The 21347-nt window shown below is 46.0% G+C and overlaps 1 protein-coding gene across 1 annotated transcript in view; it reads left to right on the top strand.

Moving 5' to 3' along the window:
* SLC6A2 (solute carrier family 6 member 2) overlaps positions 1-21347 on the top strand; it is a 43997-nt gene that overhangs the window by 7375 nt on the left and 15275 nt on the right. Inside the window, exons 3-5 of the mRNA XM_008047979.1 lie at positions 4339-4470; positions 6986-7223; positions 17855-17993. Coding sequence (XP_008046170.1) covers positions 4339-4470; positions 6986-7223; positions 17855-17993 — 509 coding nt within the window. The remainder of the gene's footprint in view (positions 1-4338; positions 4471-6985; positions 7224-17854; positions 17994-21347) is intronic.

Genomic DNA, 21347 nt, shown 5'->3' with positions numbered 1-21347 from the left:
GTAGTTCCAGCTACTTGGAAGGCTGAGGTGGAAGGATCGCCGAAGCCCAGCAGGTCGAGGCTGTGGTGGCCGGGAGCGGCCACTGCACTCTAGTCTGGGTGACAGAGTGAGACTCCAACTCAAAAAAAAGGGTGGGGAGCAGAAGAAGGTCAGAAAGAGATTCTGTTTTTGAGGCCTGCTTCTGAAAGTGCCCCAACAGGGGCTACGGGAGTGATAAGCTAGGAGCCATGGGGAGAGAGAGAGAGAGAGAGAGAAATAGAGAGCACACTTGGAAAGATGCTCGCTGGAGGGACCCAGGAGAAGGTGAAGGGACTGTGTCTCAGACCCTTTACTGTTGCTATAACAGAATACCTGAGACTGGGTAATTTATAAAGAGAATTTATAAAGAAAAAGGGTTTATTTGGCTGGAAGGCTCATGACTGGGCAGCTGCATCCAGTGAGGGCTTCAGGCCATTTCCACTCATGGTGGAAAGCAGAATGGGAGTGGGGGTGCAAAGAGAGAAACAAGGGGCCACAGAACCACTTGCTCCCTCAGTTTAGTGACCCCTGGGCTTCCCTCCCTGAGGACTTGGCATTTGCACAGAGGCTTCCAGAACCCTTTGTGCCCAGTTGAGTGTCTCTAGCAGTGGGATGGCAAGCAATGTGAGTTGGGCCAGAAGTGACAGGACAAATGCTTTCCTTACAACATTCATCCAAAGGCCTACTCTGAGTCTCTTCACAGTCAACAGTTCTTGTCCTTGTGTGGTTTTGTGCGCATGTTGATGTGCAAAAGTATGTGTGTACCTTTGTGTGCCATGCACAGGTGTCCATTTGTGTGCATGCATATGTTTTTGGAGACTCCAGGCACTGACCCCCTCTTGAGGCAGGCCCTGACTGTTTCAGGTCTGCCCCCATAAGCCTGTCACCTCCATAGCCAGAGTATTCTAGAACCAAGATACGATTTCAGGATTGTGGCCCCTGAGATGCTCAGACCACATGTAAAGCTAGTTGCTGCTGGCTCGGCCATACAAGGACATGTAGCCACAAGAATGTGGTAGTTGCCATCCTTGCAGGGTAATAACTTCTAGGAGGTTTGCAGCCAACCTGTTTCCAGAAAGTCAATACAGGGTTGTTTATAAAAGAGGCATTCTCAGCCAACTTCAATCACCCCTGAAGTCCCTTCCTGACTCTTCACCTACTCTGGTTTCCTTCTGTAAGGACCCCTGAACAAGCTAGCTACCCTCTTTTAGACTAGGGCACTGACCACTGGGTAGCTTTCTGTTTCTCACACACACTCAGCCATTTCACTGTTCTTGGGTCTTCTTGATCTGTTTTCACCTAAATAAAGCTCTGACTGACTGACTTCAAAGGTGGGTGTGTGTGCAGACCTTTCATCTTCCCTTCCTCTCTGCCTTTGCTGTGACTCCCAGCCAGCAGGAGGAGATGAATCTCAGACTGGGCAATTTACCTACACATTAGCGGTGATACCCAGAGCTTTGGAGTTGACAAAATGAGCCAAAGTGAGATGGCTGGTTAACTGGCCAGTGTTGCTCTTTTGCTTCCTTGGCTATGTAGACAAGAAAACTGAGTTGTCAGGGGTAATCCACAGCACCAAGATCTGAGCCAGGACTCCTATCTCTTTCCTTCCCCCATGTTCCCTTGGGTCACTGACTTAAGTCTTCAGGTCTTTTAAACAGTTTAATATCTGTCTAATCATCCCTCAGCTCTACTTCTCAAGGGCAGTAGCAGTTGACCATAGGCAGAGTGGGGCTCAGGCAGACCCAGATTTGAAACCAACCTGCATACTTACTAGTCTAGATAAGCAACTTGACCTTGGTAAGCCTCAGTTTTGTCATCTATAAAATGGTGTTAGTGAAAATTCTCTCCCAGGGGTGACTTTAAATTAATAATTTTGTAAAACTTATGTGCAGATTGACATATAGCAGGTGCTCAATAAATGGTACTTGTGACTGGGCATGGTGGTTCATGCCTATAATCCCAGTGCTCTGAGAGACTGAGACAGGAGGATTTCTTGAGGCCAGGAGTATGAACCAGCCTGGGCAACATAGCAAGCCCCTGTCTCTACACAAAAATGAAAAAGTTAACCAGGTCTAGTGGTGTGCACTTTAGTCCCAGCTACTTGGGAAGCTGAAACAGGAGGATCACTTTAGCCCAGGAGTTTGAGACTACAGTGAGCCATGACTGTGACATTGCACTCCAGTCTGGGTAAAAGACTGAGAATTTGTCTCTAAAAAAAATTAAAACAAATGAACTAAATAAAAATAAATAGTACTTTCACCAGCTCCGCTGCCTATATCCACCAACATCAGTACAACCATTACTGCCAGCAGTGTGGATAGGCATGAGTTCAGGTGCCAGACCAGCCCTGTCTGTGTGTGAGAGGGAGAAAGGCAGAGACTGAAAGGAAGAAATTAGGCTGGGGAGAAATGTCACATGGCCACTTCAGAGAAGTCCAACCTGGAGCAGGGGCTGAAGAGTTGAACCAGCCTATGATCAACAGACCAAAGTGGCTTAGTGGAAAAACCCACCATCTGACCCTATTCAGACTCATATCCTTCATTGAGGTTGGAATGTTCTGGCATCTGCATAGTATGTTGGGAACAACTTTGAAGGCAGGCAGCCCTGAGTTCAAATCTGAGACCTATCACTTACCAGCTGGGGGAGCATGGTCAAGTCACTTAATATCTCATTTTCCTCCTCTGAAAAATGGGTATAACAGTTTCTACTTCACAGTGTTTCTGGGTAGCGTAAATGGGATCACATATGTCCAGTGCCCAATGTCCAGTGTAATACACAGACGGTGCTCATTTCACAGGAGTTTTCCCCACTCCCCACCCCTCTGGTCTGTCTTCTGCTCAGAAGGGACTGGGTCTTACAGCATCGGGGCCAACACTTCATGCTTCATCCTGAAGAGCACTGGGCTTCCTGAGGAGAAGCCCTGAGAAGAAAGCAGAGACTGACAGTCTGAGTAGCTGAGTGAGTTTGATCCTGGGTACCATAAGGCTTTGTCATAGGTCTTTGCTAGCTAGGGGCCTTAGTTTCCACATCGGTAAGTGGAGATAGTGATAATCTTTGCATTTTAGGGTTCTTGTGAGGAGTGAATGAGACATTGCATAAAAAGTGCCTGGAACACAGGGAGGGGATCAGAATGTGTGAGCTGCTGGTATCTGTTGTTACTATTGCTAATGTTACCATTGTTAAGCATTTCCCGCTTTCTTGACGTGGGCTCCTCAGAGAATATTTGGTTTCCAAGGTTATGACATCTCAGCCACAGGCCAGTGGCAGGAGGAATTTGGACCTGGCCTGACTACCTCCCACTGCGACTGGAAAGGAGCTGGCATTTTGCTTTGATCATGCTTGCAGCCTGGGTTTGTATGGCATGGGTCCTGGTGAATCACCTCAGAGCGTCAGAGCCCTAAAGCACACCCCAGGCTTCCAGGGCATACTGAGAATTGTCTCTGCTGCCCAGATGTGTCAAATTCCACCAGGAATTCTCCCAGGGAGTAGCTGCTGCCCATCGACTAGGAGCTCCCTGTGATGCACTGTATGGGGGTCTTCCCCTGGTGAGAGACTTGGACCTCTAGCCCCTTTGCTTCAGCCCCCTATAACAGGGTGAACCTAATAGGTTAGAAGACCTCAGTGCAAGTTCTGCTTTGGTCCCTTATCAGCAGTGCAAACAGAAGCAATTTGACTCCCTTCACCCTTCAGCTTCCCCCCCCAACCCCCAGACATGATGACCCTGACTGTTTCTTATGTTTGCAGGCTGTTGTGAGACTCTAAAAAGAATCCAGTAAGACCATTGTTGGGAAGGACATGTGAGATCCCAAAATGATATGAATACCAGCAAAATTAGAAACTCTGTTGTATGTACCTTCAGGCACTGTCTCTCCCTCTCTGGCCTCAGGTTTCTTGCCTGTAAAAGGAAGGGTTTGGTTTAGATTGGCATACCTAGAGTGATAATTCAGGAAAGAAAGGACTGTGTGTTTAGATAAATTTGGTAAAAGCTACACTTGTGATCTTCTGTGTCCAAGTATGCATTTGTGTATACAAGACCAGGAGATACCTGCAGGAATCAAATCTGCTTAGCTTTACTCAACACAAATTCTCCTACTGTGACCCCAGAGCCTCATGATTATGATTATGGTTATGACTAATGCTACAACTACCATTACTGTTATGATTATTTGTATTGACTGCTCCGTTTATCTGCCACCAAACTCCCTTGGGAAACAGCCAGGTGAGCAGGTGCACATGGGTCCTTGTGCTCTTGCAGACACAGAGCCAAATATCCAAGGGGCAGGAATCCAGCTGGTCACACTCTGTCCCTGTGTCCTCCAGGTGCCTTCCTGATCCCATACACTTTGTTCCTCATCATCGCGGGGATGCCCCTGTTCTACATGGAGCTAGCTCTGGGACAGTACAACCGGGAAGGGGCCGCCACAGTGTGGAAGATCTGCCCATTCTTCAAAGGTAAAGAGGAGTTGGGGGAAGGGAAGGTTCATTCAGAAAGGCTTCCCTGTTGCCCCTGGAGAATCTGCTCCAGAGGGGAAGGCTGAGGCAGACCTCTTCTCTTGTGGGATTCACAGGTATTAGTATAGTCAAGAGTTTCCCCCATTCAAAGTTATATGGAGGCCAGACACAGTGGCTCAAGCCTATAATCCCAACACTTTGAGAGGCCAAAGCAGGAGGATTGCTTGAGCCCAGGAGTTTGAGACCAGCCTGGGCAGCATAGTGGGACCTAATCTCTACAAAATATCTAAAAATAGCCAGACATAGTGGTATATACCTGTAGTTCCAGCTACTCAGGAGGCTGAGGTGGAAGGATTGCCTGAGTCCAGGAAGTCAAGACTGCAGTAAGCTTGATTGTGCATTCCAGCCTGGGTAACAGAGTGAGACAGAGTGAGACGCTGACTCAAAAACAAAAACAGACAAGCAAACCAACAAAATCCCCAAACCCCACAAAGTTATATGAGAGTATTTGGTGTGTCAGGGATGGCATTGACATAGAAAGTCTGGAAACCTGGGTTCCAGTCCAGACTCTACTCACTGAATGACCAGAGGAAAATGCTTATAAAAGAGTCCCAAGTACCCAGCGCATATACCACTACTCTCTCCTCTTGTTCCATTGACAGGCATGATAAATCAATCATGAATCCTTCTGAGCTCAGTTAGAAAACTGACTCATAATCCTTAATACAGCAGCCACAAGTAATTGCTTGCAGCTTTGATATAAAATGAAGGCTTGCAGCCGGGCTTGGTGGTTCAGCCTGTAATCCCGTGCCTTTGGGAGGCTGAGGTGAGTAGATTGCCTGAGCCTGTGGGTTCGAGACCCGCCTGGGCAGCGAGACCTCATCTCTACAATAAATCAAAAAATCAGCCGGGCATGGTAGTGCATGCCTATAATTCCGGCTACTTGGAAGGCTGAGGCAGAAGGATTGCCGGAGCCCAGCAGGTCGAGGCTGCGGTGGCTGGGAGCGGCTACTGCACTCCAGTCTGGGCGACAGAGTGAGACTCCAACTCAAAAAAATAAAAATAAAAATAAAATAAAATGAAGGTTTGCATTTGGGACTAATAAATAGCTCATCTGCATAAAGTAGCCATAACAACTGCTGTTTCTTGGCCCTTATATAGCAGGGAGAAGGCCATAAGGTAAGAGTTAGTCTCTCCCAAGCCTGGGTTAGAGAATTGGGCCTAGATGATAAGGATGGCCTGTATGATTCCCATGAGCCTTTTCTCAGCTGGTACGTGTCTCCTGAGTACCTCCTGTGTATTCAGTGCCATGGTAGAGACAGGCTGGTACAAGAGTCTTATAAGACATGTTTATAAGTTAAGTTTTTTTTTGTTTGTTTAATTGCCAGAAATCCATCTTAAACTGGCTTTAATATAAAAGGGAATGCATTGGCTTATGTTACAGTAAAGTTCAGGTGTTTGCTTCAGGTATGGCTAGATACAGGTACCCAAATAATTTTCTAGAATCTATATCTCCCTTTGTCTCAAGTGTTTTTTTTTTTTCTGTGTTAGTATCAGCCTCAGATACATTATTCTCAAGTGCTTATAAAGATGGCCATCAGTAACTCTAGACTTAAATTTTACCAAATTTAACAGTGATCAAAAGCAAAAAAGCAAATAAACAAATGAAAATCCTTACATATTCATAGCTTCATTAAAGGTCCCAGAGAAGACTCTCATTGGTTTATCTTGAGTCACATGCCTATCCATTAACCAATCACTGTGGCTATGAAGAAGCAGTACTCTGACTGACCAGTCCTGCATCATGTGATCAACAAAGGAGGTGATTAGCCTCACACAAACCTGACAGGCTAAGAATTGCTTAAGGCTAATTCCTTAAAGCAATGCTGGGCAGGGAAGAAATAGTCAATTCTCAGCAAAAGTCATAGAAGAAGCCCAAGCAGCTTCTGACATATTCAGAAACACAATACTGGCACACAAAGCAGGTTGTTGAGAGTAGGACCCAGAGAACACACTGGGTTGAAGTTCTGATCAGGGATTGCCTGGTTGGGGTTCCCCCAGAAGCCAATCCTGAGATGAGGATTTAAATGAAAGGCATTATTGTGGGAGGTGATCAGAAAGCAGCAGATGGGGATGGAGTGTGTCACCAAGTAAGTTCCATCATGGACAAGAAGTTCATTCCTACCTGGGGAGAGTATGAGACACACTTCAGTGTTATCCTGCCCAAGGAGGAGGGGAGCTGCGATACTTACACCCCAACTCTTGACATGGCTGCTCCCTGGGCACAGTAGGGTCACCTGCTTGGTGAGTGGGCAGAGGGGCTTTAGTGGCAAGAAAGAACCCTCAGGCAAAGGGATAGTAGGTGCCCACAGAATACGGATGGGGCTCTTACAATCTGCTACAGAGAAAGAGAGGCATGGGGGTTGGGAGTGCAGTGCCTAGAGCCACTCCCTCGGAGAGGTGGCTCTGGGGCTGGGCCTGGGGAAGTGCCTGCCTGACCCCCATCCCTACCCAGGAGTTGGCTACGCTGTGATCCTGATCGCCCTCTACGTTGGCTTCTACTACAATGTCATCATTGCCTGGTCCCTCTACTACCTCTTCTCCTCGTTCACTCTCAACCTGCCCTGGACTGACTGTGGCCACACCTGGAACAGCCCCAACTGCACTGACCCCAAGCTCCTCAATGGCTCTGTGCTGGGCAACCACACCAAGTATTCCAAGTACAAGTTCACGCCAGCAGCAGAGTTTTACGAGTAAGTCACAGACCCCTTATCCTGGGCCTGTTGAGGCCTGTGCTGGGCGTGACAAGGAAGACAAGAGAGGAAGGGGACAAATGCCACTGGCAATTCAGTGTTTACTGAGCAGCTGCAGGCCTGATACTGGGCTAGGAGGTGAGGATACGACTGTGGACAACCAGCTAGTGATTGGGGGCAGGATAGTGGAGGCAGGGGAGAGAGTACACAGGTACACAGATAAGAAAGTCAGAACATTTGAGAGCGTGCATGTACCCTACAAGAAACACAACACGATCGGGTACAGTGGCTGAAGCCTGTAGTCCCAGCACTTTGGGAGGCTGAGGTGAGTTCACAAGTTTGAGAACAGCCTGGGCAACTTGGCGAGACCTCATCTCTATAAAAAATAAAAAAACTAGCCAGGCATGGTAACGCACATGCCTGTAGTTCCAGCTATTTGGAAGACTGAGGCAGAAGGATTGCCTGAGCCCAGCAGGTTGACACTAGGGTGACCGTGAGCTGCCACTGAACTTCAGCCTGGGCGACAGAGAGACTTGACTCAAAAAATAAAAAAAGGAAAATAGCATATATTGGAGAGTGTCATGGCTCACAAAACACTAAAACCAAGTACGTGGGAGAAATTGATTGTAGAGGGAAAAGAACATTGGCTCAGGTGATCAGGGAAGGCCTCTCTGAGGAGGTGACATAAGAACTGATGAAGTCAGAGAAGGGAACATCTCAAGGCTCAGCGGCTGATGATGAGCTGTGGTTTGAACCCAAGTTGAGCTGATCCTAAAGCCCACTCTGGGCTGCTGTCTCTCTGGGTCTCCCATGGGAGAAAGGAGCCAGTGTTTGTGAGTGAAATTCAAGAAACAGGAAGCAGGCTAAATGCAGCTCGGGGAAATTCTTTGGACCACGTGTGAATGAGAGGCACTGACCGGTGGTGAAAGACAGAACAGCAGTAAAAAAAAGAAACATTTATGATGAAACAATTTTGTACATAGAACCGTTGTAAAAATAGTACATACATCACCCAACTTCCCCCAATGTTGACAGCTTACATAACCATAGTATAATTTTGAAACCAGAAAATTAACATAGATATAATATTAGCTAATTTACTACAGACCTTATCTGAATTTTACCAGTTTCCCCACTAATGTTCTTTTCTGTTATTTAGCTGTCATGTCTCCTTAGTCTTCTCCAGTCTGTGAGAATTCTTTGGTCTTTCTTTGAATTTCATGACCTTGTTCCTTTCAGAGAGGACTGACCAATTCTTCTGTGAAAGAACCCTCAATCTGTGTTTGTTATTTTGTCAGGATGAGATCAAGGTTATGCATTTGGGGTAAGAATCCCATAGACATGGTGCTGTGCCCTTCTCAGTGTGTCATATGGGGGGACGTGATATCCGTGTCTCATTACTTGTGATATTAACCTTGAACACTTGGCTAAGGTGGGAACTTCGGCTTTCTCCTATGCAGAGATAGTATTTTTCCTTTTTAAATTAGTATGTGTCTTTTGACGAGCTACTTTGAGATTGTGTAAATATCTTGACTCTCACCATATTTTTGCTTACATTTCTCAGCATCTATTGATGATTCTTGCAAGCAAGGATTATTACGGCCATGTTTGTCTCATTGAGATTTTCTCTTTCCATCCTTCCTTCTAGAGTCATTGATTGGAATTCTTCTGTAAAAAAGAGTCGTTCTTTCTCCTCTGTTTATTTACTTATTCAATTAGTTATTTACATCAATATGGGCTCATAGATATTCATTTTATTCTGTAGTTTAAATTTATAACCACTGCTTAATTTGTTGTTCCGCTGAATCCTTTCAGCCTCGACTCTATCTATCCTTTGATGTCCTCAAGGAAGGTGATGGCCAACTTGTTTTTAGCCACCTAATTTAAGTTGCTTTCTGGAGCTTTCTTCCGAGTGTAGCCTGTATTGCCTTTACCCTTCCAGCATGGGTCAGTCTCATTTTAGCAGTCCCTACACAAGTCTAACAGTTAAGCAGAAAATATGTGTTATAAGCTGTGGAGCAAGACAGATAAATTCCACCTCACCCTCAGGGTACATGAGGTCTAGAGCAGAGGTCCCCAAACTTTTCTGTGTAAGACCAGAGAGTAAATATTTTGGGCTTTGCAGTCCACATATATCCTTATTGCGTGTTTTTCTTTGTTTTAGTTTGCCCTTTAAAAGGGTAAAAGACATTCTTTATTATTATTATTCATATTTTTGAGTTGAGGTCTCCCTCTGTTGCCCAGACTGGAGTACAGTGACATAATCATGGCTCACTACAGTCTCTAACTGTTGAGCTCAGGCCATCTTTCTGTCTCAGCTTCCTGAATAACTGAAACTACAGGCATACGCCACCACAGCCAGCTAATTTTTTGTAGAGATAGGATCTCACTATGATGCCCAGGCTGGTCTCAGTATCCTAGGCTCAAGTGATCCTCCTGCCTCGGTCTCCCAAAGTGCTGGGATTACAGTTATGAGCCACCAAACCTGACCTAAAAGGATGAAAACCATTCTTAGCTCACAGGTCGCACCCAAACAGACCACAGCTTGGATTTGTCCCAGGGTATCAGCAATTTGCTGATCTCTGGTCTAGAGCAAGGTTTCCCATTAAAACTTCTTGCAATGATAGAAATGTTCTATATCTGTGCAGTTCAACACAGTAACCAGTCACCACATGTGGTTACCAAGAGGTTGAAATGTGGCCACTGTGACTGAGGAACTGACCTTTTAATTTTATTTCATTTTAACATATTTATGTGTAAATAATCACATGTGGCCAGGGCAGATCTAGAGTGTGAGAAAAGACAAATTCACAAACAATTAAACTATAAGGTGACTCATCATCAGTCCTGTGAATTCCCTAAGCCCAGGACCTGGGAATGAGTCCTGATTATCCAGAGTTTGAGGTTATTCCAGGACCATTCCCATGCCTGCCATCTTGCTGCAGTGGAACCAAGAAGATTCAGTTTGGGTACAAGTGACTCTGGAAAGTCTACTGCCTCCTGGGGCTCAGGAGAGTCAGTGTTCTCAGACCCAGCAACCACCCCTATTGGACCTTAGAGAAAATTTGCTAAGGGTCCTACCCACATCCACCTGCCTTCGTCTGTGACTTCATGGACTCACAGCAGGCATGTGCAAAATTATGCATTTGAATATTTTTCTGGGAGACGGTCCACCGTTGCCACCAAATTCTCATATACCTCTGAAACCCCACAAGGGATCTGAAACACTGCTGTTCTTGATAGCAAGCATCTGCTAAAAATCACAGCATTGCCTTGTCCTCCTCACCACCACAACATCAGCAGCCAACCTCTTATCTTGTGTAAGAGGTTTTCTGCCAGCTTCTTTGTATGTATTATCTTGATTGAAACCTCACACCAACCTAATGACTCTTTCTGTGACTCTTGTCTTCACCACACACTCGAGAAAGCTTCACTCCACATATGAGACAGCAAAGCCCACAAGCACACAGCCAGTACTGTGCAGGGCAGAGATCTGGACCTGGTTGGCTTTCATTTGAAAGCCAAGAGTGAGCACCTCCTTACATTTTGTATCCCAGGAGCCTAACCCCAGCCACGCTTTACAGGGAAACTCCAGAGCCTCCCTTAACCTCTATGGCATATGGAACACTAATCATTATATATAGCTGTTATTATTCAGAAATATTGCCGTAGTCACAACACATATTTATCCAGCTTAGAGGGTGCCCCAGTCCTTGTATAAAGTGCCTTTTCTATGCTGTCTTTTAATCTGCCTGCTGTGATCTAAATTTATTATTTTATGAATGAGGAAACAGGCACAAAGCAGTAAGCGACTTGTCCAAGGTCATACAGTTTAGAAGTGGTATTCAAAGTGGGTTTGGAACCAGGCAGTCTGGTTCCAAGGCCCAATCTCTCAGCCCAGTTGTTTTAAGGCTGGGCTGCACATTGGAATCACCTGGAGAGCTTTTACATACACTGATGCCTGGATCCCATTCCACATCCAAAGATTCTGATTTCATTGGTCTGGGGTATAGCCGAGTGCAGAGTTTTTGTTGTTGTTGCTGTCGTTGTTTTTAACTAAGATACAGGGTCTCGCTATTTTTCCCAGGCTGGCATTGACCTTCTAAAGTGCTGGGATTACAGACACGAGCCACCGTGCCTGGCCCAGAGATTTTCATCAACTTCTTGTCCTGCAGTTCTAACATCCAGTCAAACTTGGGTGCCCCTGTTTTAGCTACTGTGCTCTCCTTCCTCAGAGCAAGATTCCTGCCAAGGTCAGACTGACATCTCTACACTCTTGTGTCATGGAAAATCCAGAACTTCCTCCAGTCTTCTGAGGAGCATGGTCTCAGAAAATCCCAGAACCCTGGAAGAGCTCGCGGATAGAGTGTAGTTTGGATGGAGAGATGGAGAAGAACATCAGGTCAGGGCATGCTGCCGATACGTGTCATCGGTTGCATGCTCTCACCTTATCCTCCGGTGGAGGAAAGAGCATGATTTTTCTTTTGGCTCTTGGCAACCCTTGTTCTTGTAAATTAAATGGAAAATGATTACTTCATCTCTATTCTAGTAAGTACTCAATTCCTCCCCTGACGCCAGCAAGTCCGTCCCAACAGAGACACCCAACAGGAGGGTGGAATGAGATGGGTTTGGAGACCCTGGTTACTTTAATGACTGCCCTAAAGTTCTCCCAGGCTGTGAGCAGAATGCAGTAGAAGAAGATGACGGTTGACTGGGACTGGGGAGAGAGGGGGACAGTATGCAGGGATTACTTCAGGAGATTTCTGCCCTGCAGTCCCCCTCCTTCTCCTCTTCTCCTTAACATTTCCTCTCCTCCCTCCCAGACAAAACTTCATAGCTACCATGAGCCAGGTCTTGTGTATCTCTGCACATCCAAATCCCATTTAATCTTCATAGTTCATGGAGGTGAAAAGTATCTCCATTTTACAGATAAGAAAATAAGAGGCTCAGGTTTTAGGTAAGTGGCAGAGCTGGGATCTGAACCCAAGTTGTCTGACTCAAAGCTCTCACCCCTTACACAAGCGCCTCTCTTGTCTTTCCCCTCTGTCCTGTCAGAGTCTCCAATGGGGGCATATTCAGGATAGAAGTGCAGGGGTCTCTGAAGGTATATAGGAGTTCTTTGTGCATCCCTTTCTCATCTTGAGCCTGCCTATGTTCTTTGGAGTGTACAGCACTAAGTCATGGGCTGCCTCTGGACTTTTTTTTTTTTAATGGAATATGGCCCTTTTGTCTAAATGTTTTTGCTTTAAAACAATCAACCCAAGTGGTCTGGGGACCCAGTAAGTGGGACTCCCAGTGCCAACCCTGCAGAGATTAGATAATTTTCCTCTTTCCCCAAACTTCCTGGTATTTTTGGTAATTTTGCTACCATTTAGGCAGATGGACTGAACGTATCATTCAAAGGAATAAAATTGCCATTGTCTCCAGGCTCCTGGCCAAAGTTGAACAGCCCCACAGCTAGAAGAAACTCTGCAGCTCTGTACCTTTGTCTGGAAAGGAACACCTTTGGTGAACACATGCCTGGTGATAGAAAGCTTCTACCCCATGTTGTTTCTGATGAGAGAGAAAAGTCTTCCTTTGCCTTAATATTAATCCTTTGTGCTTAAATGTCAAGTGAGAAATTAAGCCTTTTTTGGCCTGTAGACTTCAGAAAGGCTGGATGGTACACTTCACGATGATTCATTTTCATTAAATTGCTGGAAAACAAAACTAACCAAGGTTATGTGTACTAAGCCCCAAGGCTTGGGCCTACTGGGGAAAGAAGCTTGATTCTTATTTCTTCTCTTGGGAATAAGCACAGGAGTCCAGTTTTTTTTCCCTGATGAAATATCTAGCCAACCAATGCCACGCTGAAAGTGGACTTCAAATACATAGGAGTCAGCCAGGCCTGTTAGGGAGCACTTTGGCCATCTGATTGGACACTAGAGGCATTTGAGCAACTTTCAGTGCAAACACATTGGTTCCATGGCTTTTTTCAGGATTTTAATAGTCAAATCAGCCAAATGATGATTAACACCATTCAACGCTTGGCCCATAAAACCATGGGAAGAAGCAGAATTAAGCGTCACATGGGGTCAGTACCTGCCTCTGGTTCTCTGGCTTTTTAGCTATGCCCAGTCCTGCCACCCTCTCCTATTCTTCCTCACTCTCTCTTAGGAAATAAAAAAAGGATTTAAGTCAGGGGATCATTTTTGAGTTGGGACTAGCAGAATGAGAGGAAGTTTGCCAGGTGGACAAATTGCTAGGTGTGTTCTAGGCTGAGGGAACAGAAGGTCCCAAGTCTCAGAGCTGTTAGAGCACCCTATGATTAGGGAATTACAAAGCCACCAGGAGTGAAAGGCAGGATGTGGAGAGGTGGGGTGAACTTTATCTGGGATGGATGAGGGAAGACCTCCAATTCTGCAAGGCTTGGATTGCTGTCCACTGGACCAGGATTTCACCACCTGGATGCCATTGACATTTTGGGTTGAATAGTTCCTGAAGGCCAAACGGTAGGAGATTGAATGATTCCAGTGTATTGGGGTGCTTGGCAGCATTCCTGGTCTCTACCCTCTAGATCCTAGCAGCATCTCCCTCCCCTCTAGATCCAACAACCAAAAATGTCTCCAGACATTGTCCAATGTCCCTGGGAGGCAGGGGGCAAAATAGTCCCCAGCGAGAAACACTGTTTTAGGTGATAAGTGGCCTCTGAGGATTCGGAGGCAGGAGGATGACAAGGTTTGAATAACATTTCAGATGGATCAGTTTGCAGTAGCACAGACAGTGGGTCTAAGGATAGGAGGCAGAGAGATTGGGGTTGGGAAGGCTGTGGGGGGACATTTACAATAGTCCTGGAGAAAAAAGGTGTGGGTCTATCCTGGGATAGGGACAGTGATCTGGGTGGGAGCAGACCAAGAGACAGGATTAGGAGGGACTGGAGGTGGCAACTGATTACACGGGGAAGATGACACAGGGTGATATTTCAAGGCCACAACAGCTGGTCTGGGGTTGCAGGAATGGGTGCCATTCTGGGGAGGGGGTGAGGGTCTTGTGAAGCTTGATTAGCCACGCAACTCTGCTCTTTTATTCACAAATGCTCACATTCCCCCCTCCCCATCTCTCCTTCTCCCATATCTGTGCACCTGCCAACCTGCCCTGTTCTCCCATTGGCTAGAAGAGAAGGCGCCCACCGCATCCACAGAGAAGCCCACCAGCTGACTCCCTCTGCTGGGTTTTCTGGGCATCCTTGGCGCCTTTGCCCACACCTGCTGCTTCTTGAAGCCTGAGACTCAGTCATAATAAGTTATAATTACCATTTGTTGAGCATTTTCTGGGCTCAGAGTATTGTCTCACATTCTGTAACTTAATCCTCATCAGAGCCACTTAACTGAGGAGGCAAAGGCTCAACAATGGGGAATGTTTGACCCCTTACCTGTGAGCTCCAGTGGGCTGGAGCCATCACCTGCTAGTCCACAGCAGTGTCATCAGCCACCAGCACACTACTTGGATCAGAGCAGTGGGGCAGAGAGAGTGTGTGGCATCAGTGAAAGGAGTCAGGTCACACAGGAGCTGGTGGCAGGGCTAGGATGGGAGGCCAGGTCTGTCTATCCCCAAAGCCTGGACAATTCCTGTGGCACATTTTTCTATTTTTCTTCCACATGCTTGCAAATAATAGACATCTATTTTGAATGAATGAATGGGTGAATGAAACAGCAAGCAAAAAATAAGGAAAGAAAGAAAAAAAGAAGGGAGGGAGGGAAAGAAGAAAGAAAGAAAGAGAGAGAGAGAAAGAAAGAAAGAGAAAGAAAGAAAGAAAGAGAAAGAAAGAAAGAGAGAGAGAGAGAATCAGTGGGGGTTTCCTGCTATTCTTTCAGCTTCATACAATGAAATATTAACTCTTACCCAAGAATAAGCTAAATGAGCTGGGCTCAGTGGCTCAGCCTGTAATCCCAGCACTTTGGGAGGCCGAGGCGAGTGGATTGCCTGGGCCTGCGGGTTTGAGACCAGCCTGGGCAACTTGGCGAGACCTCGTCTCTACAATAAATCAAAAACTAGCTGGGCGTGGTAGTGCGCGCCTGTAGTTCTGGCTACTTGGAAGGCTGAAGCGGAAGGATCACCAGAGCACAGCAGGTCGAGGCTGCGGTGGCAGGAGCATGCCACTGCACTCCAGTCTGGGCGACAGAGTGAGACTCCAACTCAAAAAAAAAAAAGAATAAGCTAAATGAGTTTCCAGACTCAAGGTATATGTTTTCCTCATCAGTCTGGAATCTTCCCGTGTCTTTCACAATGCCTCTGGGGAAGGCTGTAATCTGCCTCTGGACTGTCTCATCCATTGTGTATACAATTTTGTCATCAGTGTGTGCTTTGGGATTAGAGTCCCACTCCAGGGAAGAGTGATCTATGAAGTCACTTTTTGCCTGTAATACTTTAGTGTGAATCTATCAGCTGCTTTCTGAATGGACTCCCAGCTGAGAACAAACGCCTGTGACTTAGACACAGGGAAGTTAAGTTTCCATGTGGGAAAATATGTGGTTGCTCTAGGCAGTATAAAAGAACTGGGCAGAAGAGTAAGGAATTTGCTGCAAGTGGGGAAGAGGTTGCTAAGAGAAGTGAGAGTGTGGTGCATGTGGGAGACGGACCCTCTTTCCTTCCTGTTTCTCCTTGGGGTGGTCCTGGATCTCATTTTCTACAGAAGATGGATCGTTGGGTTAGCAAGAAAGGTTGGGAGCACCTGTTCCTAACCCAGCAATCCCTTAAGAGTTAACAGTTCTGACTGCAGTCCTGGGCTTAGCTCCAGGGACCCAGGACTGATTGCTTTCCTCCCTGTCCTGAAAAAGTGTGGGAGCAGGCTTTTTGGGGAATGAGCCAAGAGTCACAGCCACTGGAAGGGTTGAGAGACTTCTATTAGGGGATGGGGCCTTCCAGGGGAGGTGCGTTGCAGCTGGGCTTTGAAGGTTGTTCAGCAGTTTGCAGCCCACTGCAGCTTCTGAGCACGAGGCACAGAGGAGGACCCAGCAGGGTCTTGTTCTGGGGTCTCCTGCAGCTCCCTCGACCCTCCCAATACATGTGACACTTTATTGTGATGTTGTGCTTACTCCTGCTACCCATGCTAGAATATATGTCCACCGAGGCAGGGACTGTAGCAGGCAGTTCCATGTGTGTGTCTGAGGCCCAGATGGGCCGGCTTACATTAGGTCCTCAGTGTGGAATGAATGAGTCTGGTGCAGAGCAAATACCATACAAAACTATTCCCAGTTCTGCTTGCTTGGCCTTGCAAGGGTGTACAATTATCGGAGGAACCTCTCTTCCCTGAGGCCAGCTCTATTGTTTCTTCGGTGAATCTTACTTGACCTTTCTTTAGATCCCAACCGACTTGGATTAGATTTCCAATCAGCACATGGTCATTTTGTTTGCAATTCTATTTACCATTACTTCTTTGTAGATTGTATATGAGGGACCCTGATTTTCTCACACCTGAGGAATGTTCATTGTTTGCATTCCTTACTTAAAAACAATACCTATTTTTGAAGACTAGTGTGTTACAGAAGAGTGAATATCATCAAGTGACTGCTTAATGCATGTTACAGATTGAACACAGCCATGCAACCAACACCCAGATCAGGAAACAGTATGATGAGTATCCCGGAAGTCCCCATCGTGTCCTCTTCAAGACAGTAGCCCCCACACCCCCATTTCATGGCACATATCTTCTGATTTCCAACCCCTTGGGTTAGTTTTGCCTGTTGTTGAACTTCATATGAATGGAATCATGCAGAAAGTGCTCTTTGGGTTTTAATGTCTTTCTCATAGTATGAGTCATCTATCTGGAGATCATTTCCATACAATACTCCATTTTATAAATATATTATGATTTATCCATTCTTTTGTCGATGAATATTTGAGTATTTTGCAATTTGGGATTATTATGAATAATGCTGTGATGAACATTCTAGAACATGTCTTTTGATGAACATTTGCACATATTTTTATTGGATGAATACCTAGGGCACAGGATATGCATGCCTTTAGCTTTAGTAGGTATTCCTAAATAGAAGAAATGTTTACCCTGGTCTCAATCTCTGAGCTGGGGATTCTCAGCTTCAGCAATGTGGACATTTTGGGGAGGATGATTCTTTGTTATTAGAGACCGTCCTGTGCATTGTAGGTGTTTAGCAGCACCTATGGTTTCTATCCTGTAGATGCCAAGTGCACCACCTCCCCCTACCCAACCATCTCAGACATTGCCAAATATCCTCTGGGGAGCAAAGTTGCCCCCTTTTGTGCTGAGTGCTGCACTCTATGACGTTAGAGACTTGCCCTATTTATGACCCCATGGTCAGGCATGCGGTAGGCATTAAGAAATTTTTTCTTTTAAAAGCAACCCTGAGTTTGGAATCTCCTCAGATTTGCTTCACCTATGGCAGAACGGTTCTAGTCACAGGCAATGGCTGACCAGGGCAGGCCCACATGGTGCATGGCCATGTGGTGCATGGCCATGTGGTGCTGACTAGCGGCCAGGGTCACATAGTTAGGGTAGAGTGACTGAATTCTGAATCCATCAGTATGCATTTGCAAGGACTGGTCTGTGGGCATGGCCTCAGTCATCTATGCTGACACCATCTTCCTGGTTCCTTCCCCTTTCCTCTTGGCAGGCGTGGCGTCCTACACCTTCACGAGAGCAGCGGGATTCATGACATTGGCCTGCCCCAGTGGCAGCTCTTGCTCTGTCTGTTGGTTGTCGTCATCGTCTTGTATTTTAGCCTCTGGAAAGGAGTGAAGACATCAGGAAAGGTAATATCTCATTGTTTCTCTTTCAGTTGGGAGGTTGGGAAAATATTTTTTTCTAGCTATAATTGTGTAGTTGATAAAAAGAAAAGATGGAATTGGAAGTACAAAGTCTGTGTTCAAGCCCCAGCTCAGTCACTGACTTCAGCAAATCCCCTCCCTTCCCTAAGCTCATGACTCCCCAAGAGTAGGGTGAGGGGGTGCAAGAAGATCAGAGCTCCTTTTACTTTCCTGTCAAAGCCCCCCAATAGCTGACACCAGGGAATGGGATACCCCAAGGGCCTTGGGACAAGCATAAACAACTATCAACATGTCTTTAATAAACCTTGAATCCCAACCTAAAACTTCAATAAACCCCCCTCTGAAATTTTTAGTAAAAGAATGCTCTAGAAGATTTCCAGATTTATCTTGGGCTTTATGTTTCCTCTGACACAGTGCTGAGTGCCCCCAAGGGTCCAAGTTTAGATGACCAATGAGGCACTCTGAACTTGGTTAACACTGCCCCCTGTGGTCAGCCTCTCAGGGGTCGGATGTACTCAGGAAGTGACTCCAGTTGATTCTCAGCCTGAGGAACATCATGGGAACAACAACCCATTTGGGCCCATAAAGTCTGTGTAGAGTTTGACTATATTAAAGAGAATGTAGCTGGGAAATGTTCTTTCCAACATTTTATTTAGCTATCGTTATGTAACAAACCACTTAAAAATGTAGTGAATCAAAATGACAACCATCTTATTATCTATCACAATTCTGTGAGAGATGCTTCTGCTCCATGTGATGTTCTCTAGGCTACATATCTGGGGGCTTGACTAGACTGGAACATTCTAGATGGTGCATACCTATTGCTGGCAGTTGGTGCTAGCTTGGAGCTAAGTTGGAGCAGTCAACCAGAGCGCCTTGACTTGTTTCCACATAGCCTTTCTGTGTTGCTTGGGCTTCTCACAGCATGGCGGCTGAGTTCCAAGAACACATTCCAAGCAGACAAGCCCCAATGTGCAAGTATCTCTTCCAGTCTCTGTTTGCGTCATGCTTGCTATTGTCCCAATGGCCAAGACAGGTCTTGTGGTAAAGCCCAGAGTCTATATGGGAGGGGACTACACATTGGTGTGAGTTCATTGGAGGTCACAAGGCAATAGTCTCCCATAATCAGGTAGGCATGAATTTGGGAGAACCTTCATTAGACATCTGATTTTGGAAAGGGGGGGTACATCAGTGTTCTCTCTGACACTCCTAATTCTTGGTCAGGCCATTGAGATCAAAGATGGTGGCAGGTGACCAGCAGCCAGTGGGAATGAAATCTGTTGAGAACTGGAGGTGGAACTTCCCATCAGCATATTGGGGAAAGTGTTTGCCCCAAGAAAGGACTCGCACAAAATGCAGACCAGTGCTGGGAGGAATTATAGGGTAGAGAAAATCCAGGTTAGGACCACTACCATCTGATGCTTGGCACCTAGTAGGTCTTCAGCAAATATTTATTGAAGGATTGAAGTGTGGGTGTGTACACAAGTTTGGGGAACTTCATTAAGTGTTCTTTTGAATTAAGTTCAACATATTAACCATTTATGGACACCTACTATGTACCAGACTTGATGCTAGTACTAGTAATACAAGAATAAATAAGATGAATTCCTTCTTCAATTGCTTTAGACTCTATGTATTACAGACAGGTTGTGAGTCAACCAATGTCAATAGTTTCCTGTGTCTCTCTTCAGAAACATAAGTGTATTCCCTTTTAAATAAGCACCAATAATAAAAAACTATACACTATTATATATCTTGCTTTAAAAAAAACAACTTTACCTTGAAGATAATTTTACATCCAGTGATCAGTTCATACTTTAATAGAAATAAAAACTGTGGGTTTTAAAACTATCATTAACTTAGTGGATCTTCACATTTTAAAAAATAAAATAGGCTAGGTAATAAGACTACATTGCATAGAGTAAAGAACCATCTCTTGGAATTTTTGTTTCAGTTACAGCAATCTACATGTTTATCTGCAGTTTGTTTTGATATAGAAGATATTTTTTACCATGGGTTCTGGTCAAAAAGTGTAAGATGCTGCATTCGTGGAGGAAGTAGTCTCTTTCAACTGAGGTCTACAAAGACCATGGAGAAGGTGGCACTCAAAGCTGTGTCTGTAAGGACAGGCACAGGTGGAGGTGGGGCAGAGCGAGGGGCTCTTGGTGGAAAGAAATTCATGAGAAAAGCCATAGAGGTGTGGAAGCCCTGGCCAGTCTTGTCCAGTGCTCTGTGCCTTTCCTGGGTACCAGGAGCAGGGCTCTCCTGGACTCTGTAGGCACAGACAGAGGCCCGGAGGAAAGATGGCCTGCCCCTGTGAACTGAAGATGAATGAGGTTTACTATTGCCACTCACCTCCACATGGAGCCACCACAGGCTTCTAATATTGCACCCCAAGATAGAATTTCCCACTCCCATCACCAAAGGGGTGGAGCTTGTCCCACCTAATTTAGTGCGTGGCTAGAGTAGAGCATACATTGTCTGCAGGAGGCTGCTGCTAGAGAAGCCAGGAAGAGAGGAGCTAGGCATGCTCAGCTCCTCTTTTCAAATGCCCCTTTTGAAGGGCAGGACAGGAGTATTACATTAGGGAAATTTCCCATGTAGAAACATAAGTGTAACACTGGGAAAGTCCCCATGTAGAAACATGAACAGTAAGGAATATGAGTTCCCCTTGCATTTGTCAACCAAAGTCATGGCCCACTTGTCCCTCAGTGTTCTGACAGCTGAGCAAGCAGGTACCCAGGGCAATCCACGGGGAAGGGATTTCTAGAATGGGAAGCTTCACTCAGACATGCTTGGTCTTTGTTTAAAAATGACTCATGAGGAAACCAAGAGTGTTGCTTATTTCTTCCCAGACTGTATCTGGAAAGGGCACTGAGCTTTTCTTAGCAGGTTTCCACAGCCACAGAACTTGCCTGAAATGAATTGCAGGTGTTCACACTTCCCGCCTTGGAGAGTAAAGGCTGTGCTTGGGAGGATGCTGACTCCTTGACCACTGGGATACAGAGAGCAAGGCACAAACCGAATCAGGCCAGGGGATTATCCAGACTCTGCGACAATCTGGGTCCACTGACCACCTCAGGGGAGAGGGGAGGAGTTGGAGTCGGGAGTTAGGCAGCTCCCAGGAGCCCTGCAACTGTGTGCACACCACTGCTTGCTATCCTGAAGTGCTACCTGCCTCCCTGATCTCCTGAGTTCTTGGATGAAGTGGCACTTAGCAACTACAAACTCAGTGTCCAAGCCCTTCCAGGTAGAGCTGGAAGGTGCTCAGAGATTGTCTACCCCAACCTCTTTGAACAAATGAGGAAACAGAGGTTTAGAGAGGGATAAGGTTTCACA

Source organism: Carlito syrichta, unplaced genomic scaffold (assembly GCF_000164805.1).
Source record: "Carlito syrichta isolate Samal-C Ts95f unplaced genomic scaffold, Tarsius_syrichta-2.0.1 Scaffold120445, whole genome shotgun sequence".
In the NCBI taxonomy this organism is placed as follows: domain Eukaryota; kingdom Metazoa; phylum Chordata; class Mammalia; order Primates; family Tarsiidae; genus Carlito; species Carlito syrichta.
This window is presented reverse-complemented; position numbering and strand designations above follow the sequence as displayed.